Genomic DNA, 19,193 nt, shown 5'->3' with positions numbered 1-19,193 from the left:
GCCCTGGACCTTGAAAAAAGTCTTCCTTGAAGTCATGAGCACATTATCTGACTGACTTGGAGAGGAAAATCAAGCATTCTTCATCCATATGACGTGCCAGTTATGACTGGCATGGGTTCACACAGCCACCAGGAATAGCCCAGTCAGACCGTCATGTCAAAGGAGTTACTGGGTATCCATCAAGAAGCAATGCAACCTGTCCAAAGCCCTGTGGCTGTAAGTTTGATGATATGAGTGTCCCTTCGCAGAGGGGCCACAGTTGTCATAAAGCTGTGCATGGAAGGGATCACCTTGCTGGTCTTTTTCAGCCACATCCTTTTGGGGGTGCCCCATCTGCTGATGGCAGGATTCTATGGAAATGCCTGTCAAGGGTTTTAACACACTTGACTAAGACCTCCACCTCAGCCCAACTGCAGTGGCTTTCCCTGTAGTCTAGCCTGAGACCTGTCCAGACATCAGATGCAGAATGGCTAGGGGGAGGTAAACCCTACCAGCCATCTTTCTGCCACAGTAGCTATTGGATTGGGTGTTACACGATCTTCTCATTGTTATGACCGAAATATCTTGACAGGAAGTAACCGAAGAAAGGATATGACACATTAGAGTAGGGAACACATAGAAGTGGAAAACAGAGTTAGAGAAGTCAGAAAGCAGAGAGATTGTGAACTACAGCTCACAGCATGTGTCCTCTGTGTTCAGTTCTGGATCCCAAGCCGTGGGTTGGTTCCCCCTACATTTAGGTTTTTTTCCATCTCAATTAACTCAATTTAGAAACTCCCTCACTGTCACGCCCAGAGGTTTGCCTCCTAGATGATCTAGATCCTGTCAAGCTGATGATATTAACCATCACAAATCTATCCTGTCAACTGAAATTCCTTTGATCCTCAGCCCCAATAGGCTCACCATCATTTCGTTATGCAGAATGCATGCATTTCAACTTCAAACGTCCCCATAACTTTTTACAATTACAACACTGCTTAAAAGTTCAAAGTCCAACTCTTCGGAGATTCAAGGCAATCTCTTTATTCTAAACATAGCTCTTAACTCTGAACCATATAATGGTTGTACTGAGTAGTCTTTATTGTCAAGTCAACATACTTAGGGACACCTTCGCCTCCTTTAGGGAATTGCCTTAGTCAGACTGGCTAGATGCATTGTCTGTTAGGACTTATATTGATTGATGATTGATGTGGGATGCTCCAACCCACTATGAACAGCACCTTCCCTAAGCAGATGGCCTGGCTCTAGGAGAATGCTACAGAAAGGAAGACAGAGAACAAGTTAATGAGCAGTGTTCCCCCTTGCATTTCCTCCCTAACTTCTAGCTATGATGGAAAACTCATATCAGGTGAACAACATTGCCAAGTTCTGCTGACAGCTCAAGATGCAGCCTAGCCCCATTGAGACACAGCTGAAGTGGCCTCTGGGTGCTGATCCTAGAGAAACACTTCCCTAGACAGTTGTTTTTGAGCAGGAAACCCCTTCAACATCATTTTCAATTCATGTGTTCTCCTTTCAAATGAATTTGGTTTTCACATCTGTCTGTCAGCCTTCTGTCTGTCTGTCATCTTTTCTTTTCTTTTTATAGTGTCTCCATGCAGGGCACATATTTCTCTTTACTAGTGCAATTTCCTTAATAATTACAGCTGCTCTCAGTTGCCTTGTCTCCATTTGAGGTCACTCCTTTCCCGCCGGTAACCAGTACATTTTTCATGTCTGTTGGCTCCATTTTTGTTGCTCTTCCTCACTGTAGAAGTGGATGAGAGCTTTGAATAATAAACATGCCACAGCCTGAATGCCACCCTTTCTTAAACTCTCTCCCATTAAACAAATTAGTCCATTGCTTCCTGATCTGGCGTCACCTGAGTTCTCATGGAACACACGGACTGCAGCGACATGATAGTCTGCCTCTAGCCCAGGTCTCCTTTGAACTTCCATATGCTGGGCCTCTACTGTACGTCTTTCTGTTGGCAGTCTTTTCTTCCATATTCCCACTGGGATGTCCCATCAAACTCTGCTTACTGCATTCCACGGTCTCTCTAGCCCCAGATTCCAAACTCTTCCACATCCCTCCCACAAACCAGTTCCCAAAACCCACAAATGACATGGTCAGGCCTATCTCTGCAGCAGTACCACTTCTAGGTTCTAATTCTCTGTATTAGTTCTTTTTCACGTGGCTGTGAATACAATACTTGACAAAGCAACTTAAAGAGTCAAGAATTTGCTTTTGGCTTATAGTTTAAGGGGATGCCATTCATCGTAGTGGGGAAAGCACAGGAGCAAGAGCCTAAGGCAACCAGTGACAGTGTGTCTTCAGTCAGGAAGTAGACACAGATGAAGGCTGGTGCTCAACTATCTCTCTCCTTTTCATTCAGTCCAGACTCCTCCCTGCCAAGGCCCATGAAATGTTGCTGTCCACACTTAGAGTTGGGTCTTCCTACCTCATACCTACCTAATGTAAAGTCTCCCTCAAAGGCACCACCAAGGTTTAGCTCCTAGATAAAGTCTAGGCCCTGTCAAGTTGACAACCATTAAGCACCATCACAGGCTGTCTGATGGAAATTTCTAGAGTCATCTTCTACTGTGCTGGTGTACTTGGAAGGTGGACATAGCAGGCCTGCAGTGTTTCTAGATACAGGACAGTGTGTGGCCAAGGCTGGGAAGGAGCCTTATTGACCACACTGCTGCATGCTGTGCTTGAGGTGTGGTCTGGGGTTGGAAAAAAGTGCAGGGAACCTCATGCAAATATTATAAGAACCCGTTGTCCTCACCAGAAATACAAAGAGGGCCTTCAATCCAAGGAGTGGCAAACATCACTCTGAGTTATCAGTACTCACACTGGGGCTACTGGGTAGGTCTTTCCTCTGATCCTCATAGAAGACCTTGAGGCTGGTGAACAACTGTATAGATTCATTACTGAGCCAAGGGAGATGGCTGTGGGAGGTCTGTTAGAAGGCATCGTTCAAAGAGAGACAACGTCAGTGGAATAATTGCAAGGCAACATTTCAGGGTCATTTGGTTTCTTATTGCATTTTAATGACTGATAAAGAAGATATAAAAATGTAATTTATTCAGAAACCCCAGTGTTTTGCTTTCTGGTTATTTTAACAGATCAACTGCAACATACAATATGATTTCTTTGGAAAAAAAATCTCATGCCAAACACTATCATCAGTCTCCCATGCTATAGATCTATGCGGTTACTGCTTGCCACATAGTTAGCTAAGAGTGGAATGAAATTAAACAGAAAGAAAACCCTTCTCTCTTGTCTGGTAACAAAATCCAGGAACGCTGTCATCTCCAGCCTTGGGCATTTTCCCATCTCATTTGCTTTTACTGCTTTTGGACAGAAAGTTAGAATGTTCCCATTCTCGGACATTATGTAGTATTGGTGAGGACACGTGAGGGACCCTTGGGGTTTTCAGAAGTGAGAGGCAGCTTCCAACCTACCAGCTTTGTCTGCACTCTTCACCATCCAGAACCAACCCTGAGTCTGCCAAGAGAGATAGCCAGAAGAGCAAGGGACACATTTCAGCCCCAGCTCACCATGTGCTCCATGGTTGGGAGGGGCTGTGGCCAGGGCTGCTTGGCTCTGCGGTCGGGCTTCTGTTCTCACATGTCCATCGCCTCCTCTCAAATCACCCACAGGACCTTTACAGTCCAACCTCTGCAGCTAGTAACATCGCAAATGCAGAGTCGGGCTTCTCAGCGAGGACTTCGGGCTTGTCAAACTCAATCACCTGAAAATCAGAGAAGAGCTCAAGTTTTCAGGGAAAGAAACTGTACACAGCACACAGCCCTAATAGGGGATGCCTTTGAAGAGGGGACGCCAACCAGAACTTCCTGCACCTTCCCATTTTCCATCACCAGGACAAGGTCACAGTTGAGAACCGTGTTCAGGCGATGAGCGATGGTCAACACTGTGCAGCTTTTGAAGGCCTCCTTTATGGTGCTCTGAACAAGGGTGTCTGTCTTGGAATCCATGGAGGCAGTAGCTTCATCAAGGAGAATGATCTGTTAAGGAAGAAACACTGTAAAAGCCAAAGCTGTGCAAAGAGGAAAATGCATAGCCTTGGGTCTAAGAGCTCGGGGATCCTGCAATAGAGACTGAGGAAGCCCCCATTCTGCATTTTCCAGTGTCTGCAGGCTGCCTGCATTCCTCAGCCCAAGACCTTTCCTGCCATCACATCTGCTGCTCTTTGACTCTACTGCTTGCTTCTTATAAAGACACGTAGGAATATGCTAGACACTAGACCCACCAGATTCAAGACAATTCTCCTATTTCAAGGTCTTCAATGTCCTCATACAAGTTTGGGATACATGACAAGGAGTGGAGGGGTCATCATCCTGATTGCCAAAGTACTATTTGGATTTTACAGTTTGAAGGTTTAACCTCACCAACTTACCTAATTTCCTCACATGTGAAGGGTCCAAGTCTTACACAAAGCCACAGAGCTACTTCACAGTGAGTGAATTCACCATTATGAATGCCTGACTAATAGGATTTCTTTCTTTTTCTCAACTGTTATGTGTGCATGTGTCTACATTCACACATACATACTAGTGCAGACAGAATCCAGAAGAGGGTATCAGATACCCTGGAGCTGGAGTTATAGGCTGTTGTAAGTCACATGATGTGAATACTGGGAATCGAACCCAGGTCCTCTGGAAGGGCAGCAAACATTCTTAGTCACCTGGCCCTCTCTCCAGCACCCAGAAAATGGGATTTGTGTGTGTGTGAGAGAGAGAGAGACAGAGAGAGAGACAGAGACAGAGAGACAGAGAGACAGAGACAGAGAGACAGAGAGAGAGAGAGACAGAGACAGAGACAGAGACAGAGACAGAGAGACAGAGAGAGAGAGAGATGGCATTTTCTTTCTCAGAATCAGTAAGTAAGGCTGGTTAAGTCACTCGGGAAAGTATATACAAAAATTTCACATCTTATATGCTTGCAGTCTGGTGACTTTCTTGGGTGTCCTGGGTCCTATGCCTGAGGATTCAGAATTATTCAGGGACAAAGGGAAAAACTTGAGAGCATATTTTTCAAACTCAAGCCTCCTAGGAGTGAAGAGAATGCGTAATCGAGACCACCCAAGGCGAAGCCCGGAAAAGGAAGGCGCTGCTCTAGAAAATGGCTGTTATTTCTCAATTTTTACCCCTCACAACGTTGTCTTAAGGGAAAGCGATCAGCTTTTAAATTACTGCAGTGCTCTGTCTTTGCTGAAAGACAAACTTGTGTCTTTGCCTCCGAGATTGAGCGGCACTGCAGGGAATATCCAAGATTTGACCAATCCATTTTCCAAGCTGTTTCCTTACTTTTGAATTACGGAGAAGTGCCCGGGCCATACAAAGCAGCTGGCGTTCTCCTACTGAGAAGTTTTCCCCATTTTCTGTGACTTCTGCCTGTAATTTCTCTGGGAGTTTCATTATCTATAAAACACAGAAAATGACACATTTATCCTGGTGATCTATAAAACCATCCTGCATCGTTTCATTGATTGCCCCTCCCCCCCACCCCTGCATTCATCAGCTTGTTTTATTTTACAATGAGAAAGAAAATACAAAATAGCAGTCATTTCTATACTGCAAACATGCAGCAGGGGGGGGGGGCAGGGTGAAGGAGACATTAATAATGTAAAGCCATGGTGACTCATCATAAAGGACAAATCACCCATACACTTCTAGGGAACATTTAAGCAAATGGAAATGGCCTGCAGGGTTGCAACTTTTCATGAATGAAGCACAGAGGGGCTGGCAGAGTTTTCCAGAAGGCTGAGACAAAGTCTTATCTATCCATAACAACAGACCAAAGTGGCTCTGGGAGATGTTTGCCTTGAACCATGGGTTCAAGTCTCCATCCTGCTACTCACAGGCATGAATACATTACTTCTTTGAGCTTTAAACTTGTCATCTCAAAAAATGAAGGATAAAAGCACCAGCCTCCAAGGGCTATGCAGAGTGCCTAGGGAGATGCCACATGTAGCGCTGTGGACAGGAGCAGCCACAGAGCTAACACACAGTACTGTGGCAGGTTTGAATAATCGGGAACAAGGAAGGCTTGAACTTTGCTAATGTATGTCACTCCTGCAGATAAACCTAGGCAGCTGCTGGCCCCATAAACAGGCGTCTGGGGCAGTGGTGTTGGGAATGGACTCATTCTGGACAGCCCCAAAGACATACTGTGTCTCTCATGAAAGTTCTTTCCAAAACATGCCAGAGCATCTCGTCGGTGTGACTCCCCAAGGGGTCCAAGTTGTACCTGCAACGAATCAAAGGAAAGCAAGCTGGATCCTCAAGGATGATACAATGGAGGGCAAGAAGAGGAGAGGACTGGAAGGAGACGTGATATCTTGAAGCCCACAGTGGCTCCCAGATGCTGTAGAAGGTAAGGACCTTCCCTGTAGCCTGTTGAGAGACAAGAAGAGGTGGAATGGGAACAGTCTGTTCAGGCCAGGCCCCGAGACCAAGGACCTACAACTCTATGGTGGAGTGGAGACCTTGGAGACTGGCAGGAGTGAGAAACCCCACCAGGAGGCAGAGCAGCCACAGCCACACCATAGTCCACTTGGCCCAGCATCCCTTTCAGCCTCAGCATCAGGAAGCACGCCTCCAGACTCCAGGTCGGCCGCACTGAGGAATGTGAATTCAGTGCTCTGAGATGTATTACTCATGTGACCAGCTTTGAGTAGGGACAGTCTCCCTACTTCATCCAGTGCCCAACGAGAGGACTTTTCCATTTCCCTGTACCAGCTCAGACACTCAGATCCCCCCTGTGCTTAGACACCAGATCTCAAGCCTGTGTAAGTCGCAACCTTCATCTTCTTATACTTGATCGGCTTCTGTTCTGTAGTGGGGATGAATTGATGCACTTGCTAAAAGCCTGCTGCACACACAGGCCAGGGAACTGCCTAGTCCACTGTGCACTGTGAAGGACTTTTCAGTGTGATCATTGCTAAGCCTGGTGTAATGCTGGAACAGAGGCATAAAATACTGCTGTGTGGGCCAACTGTGCTATCTGCTCACTCTATGTACAATAAAATCACAAATGATAGTATTACTAACATTATTAAAACGATTAATATCACTGCTAATTATACATTGGTGCTAATAATGTAATGATACAATGATGATATTATATTAATAATGATGAAATGTTTTAATAATATAGCTTCTGAAATACCAGCAAGGCTCAGGACACTGTTCCCCAGCTACTTCCAAAGCTTTACTAAACACCAGACACCAGCAGCCCCGTTCCCTGAGCTAAGACTGCCAAGAACAGCCATGGCCCAGCAATTTTTCAACTACTGGTTGGCTCAGTGTCACCGTCTCCAAACAGGAATGCACGATGATTGAAAACAGCTACCTTACTGTACCTACAAACAGGACAGGATCCTGGGGGATCATGGTCAGCTTGGTTCGGAGGTCTTCCAGACCCACAGTGCAGATATCCACCTCGTCAATGATGATGGTACCAGAGGCTGGTTCCACCAGACGAAACAGGGCCATGCCCAGGGATGATTTTCCTGGGGACAATAAGAGCAGGAACAGTGACTCCCTCATCAGCTTTTGCCTCCGTCATGTCCAAGCGTTTAATTAAGGGGATTTTTAATGCAATCTGGAAACTGGCTCCATGTGGATGACTCTGCAAGGCAGACATCGCTCATGCTGGGGGCCAGGCTGCCCTAACACCATTAACCTGCCTGTCCCAGCAGAGGCCTTTAGCACAGAACACATCTTCTGGGTCTCATCTCTCCAGAATTATTCTCATTTAATTAATCCGAAAACTACTGTGGATTTGCTTCCAACTCTCCACACCCGTTCCGCCTGAAACCCTAATTTACAGTAACGAGATTTAGGGGGAAAATAACAACCCAGCACTCATGCACGTCGCTCTGATGTGGCTTAGCTGGCACATGGAGAGCAAGTTCAAGTAAACAACCCCAAAGAAACAACTGCAGAGTCTGTCCTCACCGGAGCCCGTCCTTCCCACAATCCCAACTGTCTGCCCGCTTTGGATGTTCAGGTTCAGCCCATCAAGAACGAGAGGGGTGTTGTCTCTGTATCTCATCCGATAGTCCTTGAACGTTATCTCCCCTCGGCTCGGCCAGTCTTTGGGACAGGTCCCCACTTTGAAGGGGTGAGTGTGTTCAGGAACACAGGTCTGAAAAGCAGAATTAGAGCCATTGACCAACTTGATAGCCACTGGTTTCCACTTTCTTAACTCACTAATTCCACGGCTGTCAGTGCCAGTGCCTACGGTGGTAAATGAGACCCATAACCCTATACTCAAGAAGCATAACTTCTGCTCAGCGTGCTGCTGAACACCCATAGTTATAACATTCAGGTAGCTGAGGCAGGAGAATTGGGAGGTACAGGACAGCATGTGGTACGTGAGCTACTCCTCACCAAAAAAAAAAAAAAGCAGGTCACATTTCAATGTGGGTATATTAGGTAATACAAGAGAGTATTGTGGGCTGGGCATGGTGGTGCACACCTTTAATTCCAGGCAGAGGTAATTGGGTCTCTGTGAGGCTCAGGTCAGCCAGGTCTACAAAGTGAGTTCTAGGACAGCAAGGGCTACACAGAGAAACCCTGTCTCAAAAACAAAAACAACAACAAGAGGAATATTGTAATAAAACACAAAAAGTGACATATATGGCAGGTGGCAGCAGGCAAAATAAAATTAGTTAAGGGTTGACGAAGACATCTCTGAGGGTACGATACCAGAACTGAGGTCTGGAATACAGAAAGGATGACAGCTATGAGAATTTCTGTCCAGAACCTTCTAGACAGGGGAAGCGGGAAATTACTAAGGTCTGGTGGCCACAACAACCTTGAATAACTCCAGGAATAAAAAGAAAAGTCATGTAGACCTGGAGCCTACAGGATACAGGACGAGGATGTAGCTCATGGGAAGGATGGATAATGTAGGGGGTAAGCAACAGACGGCTCCCACTGGGCCTTACGGGCCTGGGCTAGTTACCAGCACAAGGACCGTGACGCTGTAGGACAAACCCAGGGTGAACCTTGAGATGTGCAGAATTCAGTCTAATTTCAGTGTCTACAAAAGTCATCATGGTGCTAAGAACAGGAAGGTGACCAAGAATGTAGAGCGCCAAGTTCAAATCTTTAGATATCAGCAGAAAGAAATAAAAAACAAAACATTGTATTTCTTTCTCTTCATAAGTATCCCTAAAACCTCACAATCTAATGAATACAAAGAGAGTTCTGTTAGGATACCAGCTCTGTCTTACATTATAATGGCTCTCCGAACAACAAGGAGTCCCTGGATGCTCCATCGGGGCACCTGGCCAGCCCAAGTCTCTAGTCAATAAGTAACCTCAATTATCTGAGAAAAGATTTGCCTTCTAAGGGGGCATTTTAACCCCTAGAGGATTTAGAATTAAAAATAAACATATTTTTAAAAGAAACCAATTCTGCACTAGCCATGTCTTTAGCTTATGGGATCTGCTTATTTTATACCCTACATGTTTGTAGTATTTACGAATTTGGGCTTGAGATTCTAATTTAAAATGTATACTTGAATAATTCGTTTAAATGTGATTTTAATTCAAACACTTTCTGCTCGTATAGGAAACAGTCGTGGGGATTTCAAGCCCCTCCACATTCACAGTGAGACTGATTCACACCAGGAAGGTCTGTGTGTGAAGGAGATCATGGGGGCATTTTAAAAGGGAAACTGGCTGAAGTGGAGAGATGGCCCACTGACTGCTCTTCCAGAGGTCCTGAGGTCAAATCCCTTGCAACCACAGCCATCTATCTGTAAGGGAACCCAATGCCCTCTTCTGACGTGTTGAAAGACAGCGTCAGTATACTCATATACATCAAATAAATATATCTTTCAAAAATAATTTAAAAAAATAAAAGGGAAACAGGATTGTTCCACTCTTAATATTGTAGGGTGTTGCATTAAGCTTGCAAGTGTGAACACACACTGTCTGAAGGCCGGATTGAACACACACTGTCCGAAGGCCGGCCTGCAGAGGCGCCTGCTAGGCTTAGGAAGACTTCTTTTCTCAAAACAGTTGCTTTCCTACACTGCACCGAAAAGCACTCATAAGAAGAGGTGAAGTGACCTTCTTTTGTGACTTTTAACTTTATTCATATATTAATTTTCAGAAACCAAAGCAAGCCACGGAATTTGGGCTTGGATTGTGGATACGTATTTTAAGTAGGTGGGTGACAGATCAGAGTCCAGTTACTAAAAGGATCCCGTTCACAAACTGGAAAAAAGAGAGAGAGAAAGAGCAAACTGGGGGAGGGGGTGGCTGGAAAGAGAGAGCTCAGTGGTTAGCGCACCAGAGTTTGATTCCCAGCACCCACACTGGGCAGCCCACAGCCTCCTATAACCCCAGCTCTCAACATCTCTGTCCTCCACAGGCATGTATGTACACACACACATACACACACACGCATACTCACACTCACACAGAATTTAGATAAATCCTTAGAGAAACATCAAGACATGCCAAGTTCCCGCTGTTCCCTCATTCCTTACCAAAATGTACTCCCTCAGTAGCTCTGCAGAGGTGAACTTGGCTTGGGTCTCTGTTCCTGTTCGCACACACACTTGAAGCAATCCACTGAGCTGTTGGGAAGAAACAAGTAGTTAGTTACTGGGGGGGGGGTCCCTTTTCCTCCCTCAGTATGGGCCCTACTGTTGCACCTTTCTAGGGAGCATTCCACTTCAAATTACTACTGGGCTCAGACAACACGCAAAAGAGGCTGGCAGTCCCAGCCAGGAACACAGAAGGCCACATTTCCTGTTGGGAAGTTTCACGTTTAAACACTTCCTTTGTATTTAAAAACAAATGGTATTTACATTTCCTCTCTCACTCCAGATGGTGAGAATCATCCCACCACCTTGATCACTCCAGTGAGCCAGTCCCAACTGCCACAGACAAGAGATTCCGGCTGAGAGCTCAATTGCGAGGGCTTGGCTCCTTGGTGCCGCCTGGCGCCCGGCGGGGCCCTGCACCCTGCTCCCGCACCTTAACCCACCACGTCTGGGACATAAAGGCAACTGAAAACCTCTAGCAGAAGCCAGAAGATCACTGCACACACCTGCTCTGGATGTAAAAAAGTCAGGGTACAGACTGTGAGAAAAGGTTTGCCAAGGGAACCCTCATTAAGCCACGATCCTCCAGTATCTAACTCCAATATCAGAGTGCAAGTCATAACTGGGGCAGGTGGTAGGATGCCTTCTCCCCCACTGCAAAGGATATTTCTGTACCCAAAATCTCTCGAACCCAAGAATGTTAGTTAACCCATTTGGATGGGTTGAGGGGACCGCTCCAGGACCTTGGAGAGCTCCCTGGCATCCATGGTTAAGCACCCTGTGTACCTGGTGGGTTCCTACCAGTGCCCTAATAAAAGACAAAGGATAGATCCGTAAGATAAGAGGGAAAGGAGACAGAAGCAGAAGTTAGACCAGCACCATTCCAACCTCTGGGAATGCCCTCAACCTCTGAAAGCTGATCAAAATGTGATCATTCCCTGGAGCCCCAAGGAGAAAAGTGGCCTTAACGACAAACACTGTGTAGGCTCTCGACCTCAGACACTGAGAGAATCGGCACCTCTTGTAACCCAACAAGCTCGTGGGGTTTGCTGCAGTAGCTGAGCAGATGGGTACAGACTGTGAGCCCTCAGAGCACAGAACCAGGTAGGAGAAAGGAGGGACAAGAAGTCTACTGAGGCGTGCTCATGAGAGCTTAGCACTGTAAACCCCTGAGGTCAGTCTAGGTGGGGACTTCTGCGAGACTATTCAGAGTAGACTATTCTGATAGACTATTCAGACTACCCATGCCAGGGCAAAGAGACTAGGATCCTCACAGTTGTCCCTTGGTATGGGGAATGGGGTCCGTGACACCTGGCACCACCACCATCATCCTTCTGATAGCCAAGACTACAGATAGTTGAGACTTGAGTGTGAAATGGCATCATGATTACGCCGAACCTAAGAAAGTTTTGGCAAACGACTGAGGGCAGTGCAGCCAGACAGGAGTGGGAGAAATAAGGCGGGGGCAGGGCCCCTCCAGGACCTCGGAGAGCTCTTAGGGGCCCCTTGCCACCTTCCCCGCTTAGTGAGCACAGGCCCAGACCTTCCCATTTCTTTTGGAGCAATGGGCCTCAACTTGGGTGATTTTGCCCCCATCCCCCTCCCTTGGGGCAAGATCTTCTTTGAACTGTGTGCTAGAACCTAAGGCCTGGTAGGTAGAATGAACCCAAATGGTTGACTGCAATACGATGGCAAAAAAAGCACAGCCCCCTGCCTCATGACAGCTGGTCAGATTGAGAATACACAGTGCTATCAAGAAGGGCACAGATAGCCGGGCGTGGTGGCGCACGCCTTTAATCCCAGCACTCGGGAGGCAGAGGCAGGCGGATTTCTGAGTTCGAGGCCAGCCTGGTCTAAAAAGTGAGTGCCAGGACAGCCAGGGCTACACAGAGAAACCCTGTCTCGAAAAACCACAAAAAAAAAAAAAAAAGAAGGGCACAGATACATTCTGCTAAAGATGAGAGAATCCATGCCCAAGCGCCTAGCAGTCCACCTAGGTCTAGAACTCCCCACCTTGGCTCAAATGCAGACCCAAGTAAGCTCGGGTTCAGCACTGCACCTGTGATATCGCTTAGCACTCTTTCTCTTCCCCTCTGGTGCTGCACACCAATTTCTCATCCCTTTAGGAGGGGCTCCTCTATTCTCAAGTGAAGCTTTGCCGCTTGGATTCTGTGTTCTCCAGACAGGACTGATGTCAAAAGGGCTCACAGCCAGCTGGAGAGCGAGTGTTAATACACCACAGAGCATGCAAATTCCTCTCTGGCTCTACAGGGGTGTTTGGCAACCTTCTCCTGAAAAGCTCATAGCATGGCCCAAGAATGTGTCCTCAGTTGGGGCAAGCTGGTTTTAGACCAATTAAGCAACCCTTTCATCTGCTTGATATTTAAGAGGCAACAATGCAGACATCCACTACCAAGGAGGGAAACTGGTTACCCAAGGAACATTTGTTTCCCCTCTTCAGAGCACCGAGGATGTCTCTGTTAGGTCCAAAGTAAGCTCCAGTTCCCCAAACCCTACAAGGCAGTCCAAATATGCAGAAATGAGCTCAACCTGGATTACAGGAGGATTTCTGATGATTAGATAAAAGCCAGCACACATGCATCCTTCTGTAAAGAAATGGAGCCAACAACCTGAGAAATATACATGGGGTCCTAAGAATACAACTCTAGGGGAAGACAAACAAAACCAAACACTTCAGTTCTAGTGTTTAGTGCCTATAGCCCCATTCCTGCTTTGGGAAAGGGAAGCAAGTGTGTGTGTGTGTGTGTGTGTGTGTGTGTGTGTGTGTGTGTGTGTGTGTAAAATCTCAGCCTTAGTACTTGCAGAGTTAGAGAATATTCCAGGAGAGGAGCCACAAAAACACACCATGAAAAGCCAAACCATTCTCCTATCTTTAAATACAAATGAGCCGAGGGATATAGATAAACCAACCAAGAGGAGGAAAGAGCAAGAAACTGGATAAACAAGAGGAAAAACTGATCCTGGAGAAAATAGATACAAAACAAAGAAGAGAGAAAAGGGGTTTTGGTTTTTTTCTTTTGTGTGTGTGTTTGTTTTGTTTTGTGAGGGAGGAGGGCTGATAATTAATATTAATATTCTTAGAAAATAAGAACGTATTTCAGTCATTTAAAAATGAGTCTTTAAAGACTAAAAGAACAAGAGTGTGTGAAAACTTGATTCACACTGAACATTCAAAAGAATGGCTGAATCACAAAGCTGAGGGAAATTCCCAGAATACAAAGCAGAAGGAAACTCCAAACGAGGAAACAAAAGGAGGAGATGGGGCCCAGGAGATGGCTCAGCACTTTATAGCTCTGGCTGCTTTTGCAGAGGACCTGGGTTTGGTTCCCAGCACCCACTTTGGCTCACAACCACCTGTTAACTCTAATTCTGGAGCTCCAATGCCCTCTTCTGGCCTTTTCAGGTACTGCACTTCATGAGGTCCACAAACATACATGCAAGCAAACATGTGACATAAACACAAATAAAGAGGGGGAGCATTTCCTGAATTGAGAAAAGATTTGACATGGAGGAGCACAGTGGAGCATGCCTGTGATCCCAGCATGGAAACTGAGGCAGGAAGCACTCAAGCAACTGAATATCAAGACCTTGCCTCAAAAATAAAGTAAACAAATAAATAAACCTGAGTTGGAGAGATGGCTCAGAGGTTAAGAGCACTGGCTACTCTTCCAGAGGGCCTGAGTTCAGTTCCCAGCAACCACATGGTGACTCATAATCGTCTATAATGAGATATGGTGCCCGCCTCTCGTGTGCGGGCATGAATGCAGGCAGAACATTGTATACATAATAAATAAATCTTTTTAAAAATATAAATATATAAATAAATTGTTTATTTATATGCTACTTATATACTCTACGATATTAAGTAGAGTATGTTTTAAAAGACCCACATTCAGCCGGGCGTGGTGGCGCACGCCTTTAATCCCAGCACTCGGGAGGCAGAGGCAGGCGGATTTCTGAGTTCGAGGCCAGCCTGGTCTACAAAGTGAGTTCCAGGACAGCGGGGCTATACAGAGAAACCCTGTCTCGAAATACCAAAAAAAAAAAAAAAAAAAGACCCACATTCAAAAAAAACAGTATCCTGAAATTCCAGATCACAGAGAGAAGGGGCTCAACGGAGAAAGTTCCCGGTCGGGACGCTGGGAAGCACCACATTCCCAGAGACAAGATTCAGGAACCAACCTTAGCCTAAATCAAGGCTCTCGTTTTTCTCATCTGCAAAGTGAGACTTGCAGAAACATCACGGTGTCGTTGAGCGCAGAGAAGGGAGTCATTTATTGTGCCTGAAGGACAGGGGAATGCTGTGTCCTCCCCTCTCACATTGTTGCTAAAACCCAAGCAGCCAAGAGCTGGTTAGAGCTGTACTTGCCTCTCGTGGTCCCTCTGTGAACCAGCTGTGTGATTTGAGGGTGAGGTGGACTGGGGCTCCACACCTTGGCCCAGATCAATCATTCTACTCCCACCAAACCAGTAACTGGTTCTTGGATGCCCAAGTCAATCCAGTAAGAATGAGCTTCTCTTGGGCAGTGAAAGGAAGAAACGTAACCCATCACTTCTTTCCTCTCCCTATGGATCTCAGAGACTGTTTGGCACCCACTGCACAATGATGCAGAAGGCATCCCAGAAGGAGGCAAAACCAAGAGCCAGGATTCTGGGGGCCACCCAGCTGCCCCAAATGTCAACGATGTGTATGGTCAAAGTTCTGTCTTGATTAACCCCTTTGTGAGTTTCCTGTTATATCCCTTCTAACACGGCATAGGCCAAGCTCAGCCATGCACCAGCCATTTACCTGGATGATGTAAGACAATGACAAGCCTTTGGATGAGGCGCTGATTGAAGAAAAACTCAGGGTCACCAGCAAGGCCACAACAAAGGTGACAATGTTCATGAGAATGTCCATTCGGAGGGCAAACCACCTGAGCGCGCAGTTGAAGTACAGGAGGTGGCTGGAGTTTTCGTCGTTGAGTGTCTTAAACCTAAAGTCAAAAAATCAGAGGAAACAAGAGCTTCCTGGGACCGTTGACGGGAGATTCGAGCTCCTAACAGAGCACCTTCCCACAAGGCAATTGCTACAAAAATGAGCATGTATGCCCATGCTCCCGCTGCTGCCACAGGCGTCTTTGATTTTCACACATTCAGAGAAATCTCATGTGTCAGTTGACAAGGGTGCTAAGTGGGCCTTCTATCTCTCCCAGAGCCCACAGCTAAGAACAAAAGTGCAGAAAACCTCACGTTATAGCTTCACAGGCCTTGGGGTAACATATAAATGGCTCCTCTGATCGTAAAGAGATAGGTGATGGTGGTACATTAGCAAGGGAAGGCTTTCACCGCCCCCCCCCCCATTTCTCCTCACCAAGATCAAAATCATCATTTGAGCCTGGCAGAGGGGAACGCACCTGTGATCCCAGCACTTGGGAGAGAAAGGCAGAAGGACCAGAAGCCCAAGGCTAGCCTAACTGCATGGCAAAATCCCATTTCAAAACCAACCAACCAGTCACTGCTTAGAAAGCTGTGGGGCTGGGGGAGGGATCTTTTCAAAGACAGAAAACTGAATCATGTGTCCTTGTTACTTTTTCACTGGATCCCAGGGCTTTGCATGGGGCAGAATGACAGAAAAATGGCATAGCCAGTGGATCCAAGACAATATACCCAACCGGGAGGCAGACGCCATTCCCACTCACTCCCCAGACATAAGCAGGGTGCATGCTGAGAGTCCCTTCCATTTAACTGAACATTCAGAGTGAACGTGGCATTCAAGCTGCCTCTGTGACAGGGCGCAAAGAGGCTGCCACAGCTGTGGAATGCAGTGGGGTGCTGCCCGGCAGAGTGCTCCAGGAAGTTCAGAAAATCCACTGCGGAACAGCAGTGCCAGGCAGAGCTGGGACTGGGCTGTGCTGGGGCAGGCCTTCACCCTGAGTGACACGCTGCATCTGTGTAGGGAGATGGGTCAGCAGGGAAGAGCAGCAGGAAGGGGAGAATGGCTGGGGTGTGATAGGTGCCTCCCAACTACAGACAAGTTTACTCCCAGCACTCACTAGTTACACATGCGCTCACACACACACACACACACACACACACACACACACACACACACACACACAGCACAGCCTGCTTGCCATGCTGAGCCTCCAGGCAGAAAATATCAGAGACTGAAGTTTTAGGAGATCTATGAGAGATATCTTTAATCCCAGCACTCAGGAGGCAGTGGCAGACAGATCTCTGAGTTTAAGGCCAGTTTGGTCTTCAAGAGTGAGCTCCAGGACACACAGAAACCCTGTGTCTATTTTTTTAAAAAAGGAAGGAAGGAAGGAAGGAAGGAAGGAAGGAAGGAAGGAAGGAAGGAAGGAAGGAAGGAAGGAAGGAAGGAAATACTAGGATAGCACATGTACCTCTGCGCCCATTTGATCCTAATATTTTAAAATTCAGTTAATCAGTCTATTTTAATAGATGAGTTGAATCCATTTACATTGAAGATTATATTATTAGGAGGTGTTACCAGTTGCTGTGACTTTTGATTGTTATATTTCCTCTCCTCTACTAACTAGCACTGGGATTTGTTCGTCTATGTTTTCAGGATCCTTTTGGGGCAGGGGCAGGGAAGGTGAGTGGGGTTTCTTTGTGTAGCCCTAACTCACTCTGTAGACCAGGCTGGCCTCAGGCTCAGAGATCTGCCTCTGCCTCTTTAAGGTCTGAGCCACAAATGCCCAGCTGATTACTTTTCTTGTGTCTAAGACTGGCTTTCCTCTGCCTTTGCGCATACCGTTCTCTTAAGCATCTTCTGTAGTGTTGGCTTCTGTCACGACATACCTTGGTTTCTGCTTGTCCCGACAGATCAATTTTAAAAGATAGCTTTCCCGGACATAGCAGTGTTGTTTCGGAGGTCGTTTGCTGTGGAGGCTGGAAATTCATCATCCCATGTTTTCCCAGCATGGGCTGCTGACAAGAAATCTCGTGTTTTTCTGAAGTTTAGGCCTTTGTCAGTGAGCTGGCATTGTCCTCTCATGAGTTGTAGTGCTGCTATCCCTTTGCTTTGTACGTTGATGACCTACAATGTCACACTGAAGTCTTTCTGTGGTTATATTATTTGGGGATTTGACTCTATCTTGAGTCACACTGAAATCCTTCTGTGATTATATCATTTTGGGGTTTGACTATCCAGATGTTTTTTTTTTCTTTCTATATCAGGAGGTCTTTTAGTTTGATCTTTTGATAGGATCCCAGAGTTCTTGGTTGTTCTGGTCATGCTCAGTCGCTATTTCTTTTCTTGTTGATCTTAAGTACAGAATCTCCCCATCTTTGGTTTCTAATTTTGTTTTCTTGATGAATTTCTCTTCCTTATTAGTAACCTTTTCACCCATTCTGCTGATTTTCTCAGGCAATTTCTCTTTCTCTCTTTTTCCCAGCTTGACTTCATCAGCTTATTTGTGTCCTCCATCGGAAAGTTCATTATTTTTACTAGGAAACTTTTGAAAGTTTCCCCACTGACCTTTTACCTGTTTTCCTATCTCCAGAGTCGCCAGTGGAAGAATTCCGACCTGTGGTGACACAGTGTCAGGCATTATCATCTTATCTCTTTGTGTCTGTGGTGACATCTGCACACCTGTTGGTTTGCAGATCTCTTCTGATTGTATCTGTGCACCTTTTTATGGAACAGCTTTTTTTTTTTTAATTTCTTTTTAGGTTAGCAAACATGTAGTACATTTCACCGTGGCATCTGTGAAGACAATGCATGCCCTTACCATTTATCTCCCTCCCTCATTGGCTCCCCTGTGCCCATCCCCCTAATTCAGCTGCCCACCATTGAGGGCTGCAACCCAATGACAATTTTCTTTTCCCCTGCCACCACTAGGAAGCCCTGTGGCCAGAGCTGTGTGGTAGTAGTTTGCATTTCATGGGTCCCCAGCCTTCTCTTTGCACTTTCCAGAGATCCTGTCACGACATCGTGGGTGTCTGGCGTTCCTCTCTCCGTTTCCTGCTGTAATAGAGAACACTTGTTCTTGTTCTGACCCTTCTTTTCCACGGGGTCGCTCAGCAGCGGCAGCTTCCAGTCCACTACCTCGCTCGGAAGTTGCAACTTACACGATTTCTATGGTATGTTAGAAGTCTGAAGCTACATGACTCCACTATTCCAGTCTTCACAAACCTAGTCTTCTGAAGCTGGCCTACCCACACGTAAAAATCAATACATAAATGTAGGCTTCAAAAGTTAGTTTTTATGTGCTTGGGGAGGTGGGTATGTGTGCCTGCAAATCACGTGCGGGCCAAGGCTTGCAAAACAAGACTCTATCTCAACAGTCAGATATATGTAGAGGAATAATTTCCTGTACCCATAGATCCGTGAGCCTCTCAACTCTCATTAGGGAAGCTTCTCGTTGCCATAGATGGCAATTAACACAGAGACCCTCAGCTGGCCAATGTACGGCAAATGACGGCCTGTGGGGTGCTCAGCCCCACGTGGGACATACTTATTACAGCCTTCCACACAGAACTTGAGGATCTTCATGGAAGAGAGTGTAGAAAGATTTTTAAGGCCAGAAATGGTGGATAGCATCAAAGAAAGTGTTTTCCGGACACAACAGGGCAGTTGCACATA

At 46.3% G+C, this 19,193-nt stretch overlaps 1 protein-coding gene across 4 annotated transcripts in view; it reads right to left on the bottom strand.

Annotated features, from left to right (window-relative positions):
* Positions 1-3,054: 3,054 nt before the first annotated feature.
* The window catches only part of Abcc12 (ATP binding cassette subfamily C member 12), a 73,933-nt gene continuing 57,794 nt past the window's right edge, over positions 3,055-19,193 (bottom strand). For 3 of the 4 annotated variants that reach the window (XM_021170537.2, XM_085843732.1, XM_085843731.1), the window contains 8 exons: positions 15,390-15,576; positions 10,520-10,609; positions 7,972-8,161; positions 7,364-7,523; positions 6,181-6,259; positions 5,317-5,430; positions 3,850-4,014; positions 3,055-3,740 (listed from right to left, as the gene is read on the bottom strand). In XM_021170537.2, the coding sequence (XP_021026196.1) occupies positions 3,654-3,740; positions 3,850-4,014; positions 5,317-5,430; positions 6,181-6,259; positions 7,364-7,523; positions 7,972-8,161; positions 10,520-10,609; positions 15,390-15,576 (1,072 nt within the window). In that variant the 3' untranslated portion in view covers positions 3,055-3,653. Of the gene's footprint in view, positions 3,741-3,849; positions 4,015-5,316; positions 5,431-6,180; positions 6,260-7,363; positions 7,524-7,971; positions 8,162-10,519; positions 10,610-15,389; positions 15,577-19,193 lie in introns of those variants that run through there. The other variant, XR_002378562.2, reaches the window with a different exon arrangement.

The sequence above is a fragment of the Mus caroli genome, unplaced genomic scaffold (genome assembly GCF_978045245.1).
Source record: "Mus caroli unplaced genomic scaffold, Mus_caroli_1 scaffold_10, whole genome shotgun sequence".
Lineage (NCBI taxonomy): Eukaryota > Metazoa > Chordata > Mammalia > Rodentia > Muridae > Mus > Mus caroli.
The sequence above is the reverse complement of the archived record's forward strand: the minus strand, read 5'-3'. Positions and strand labels throughout refer to the sequence as shown.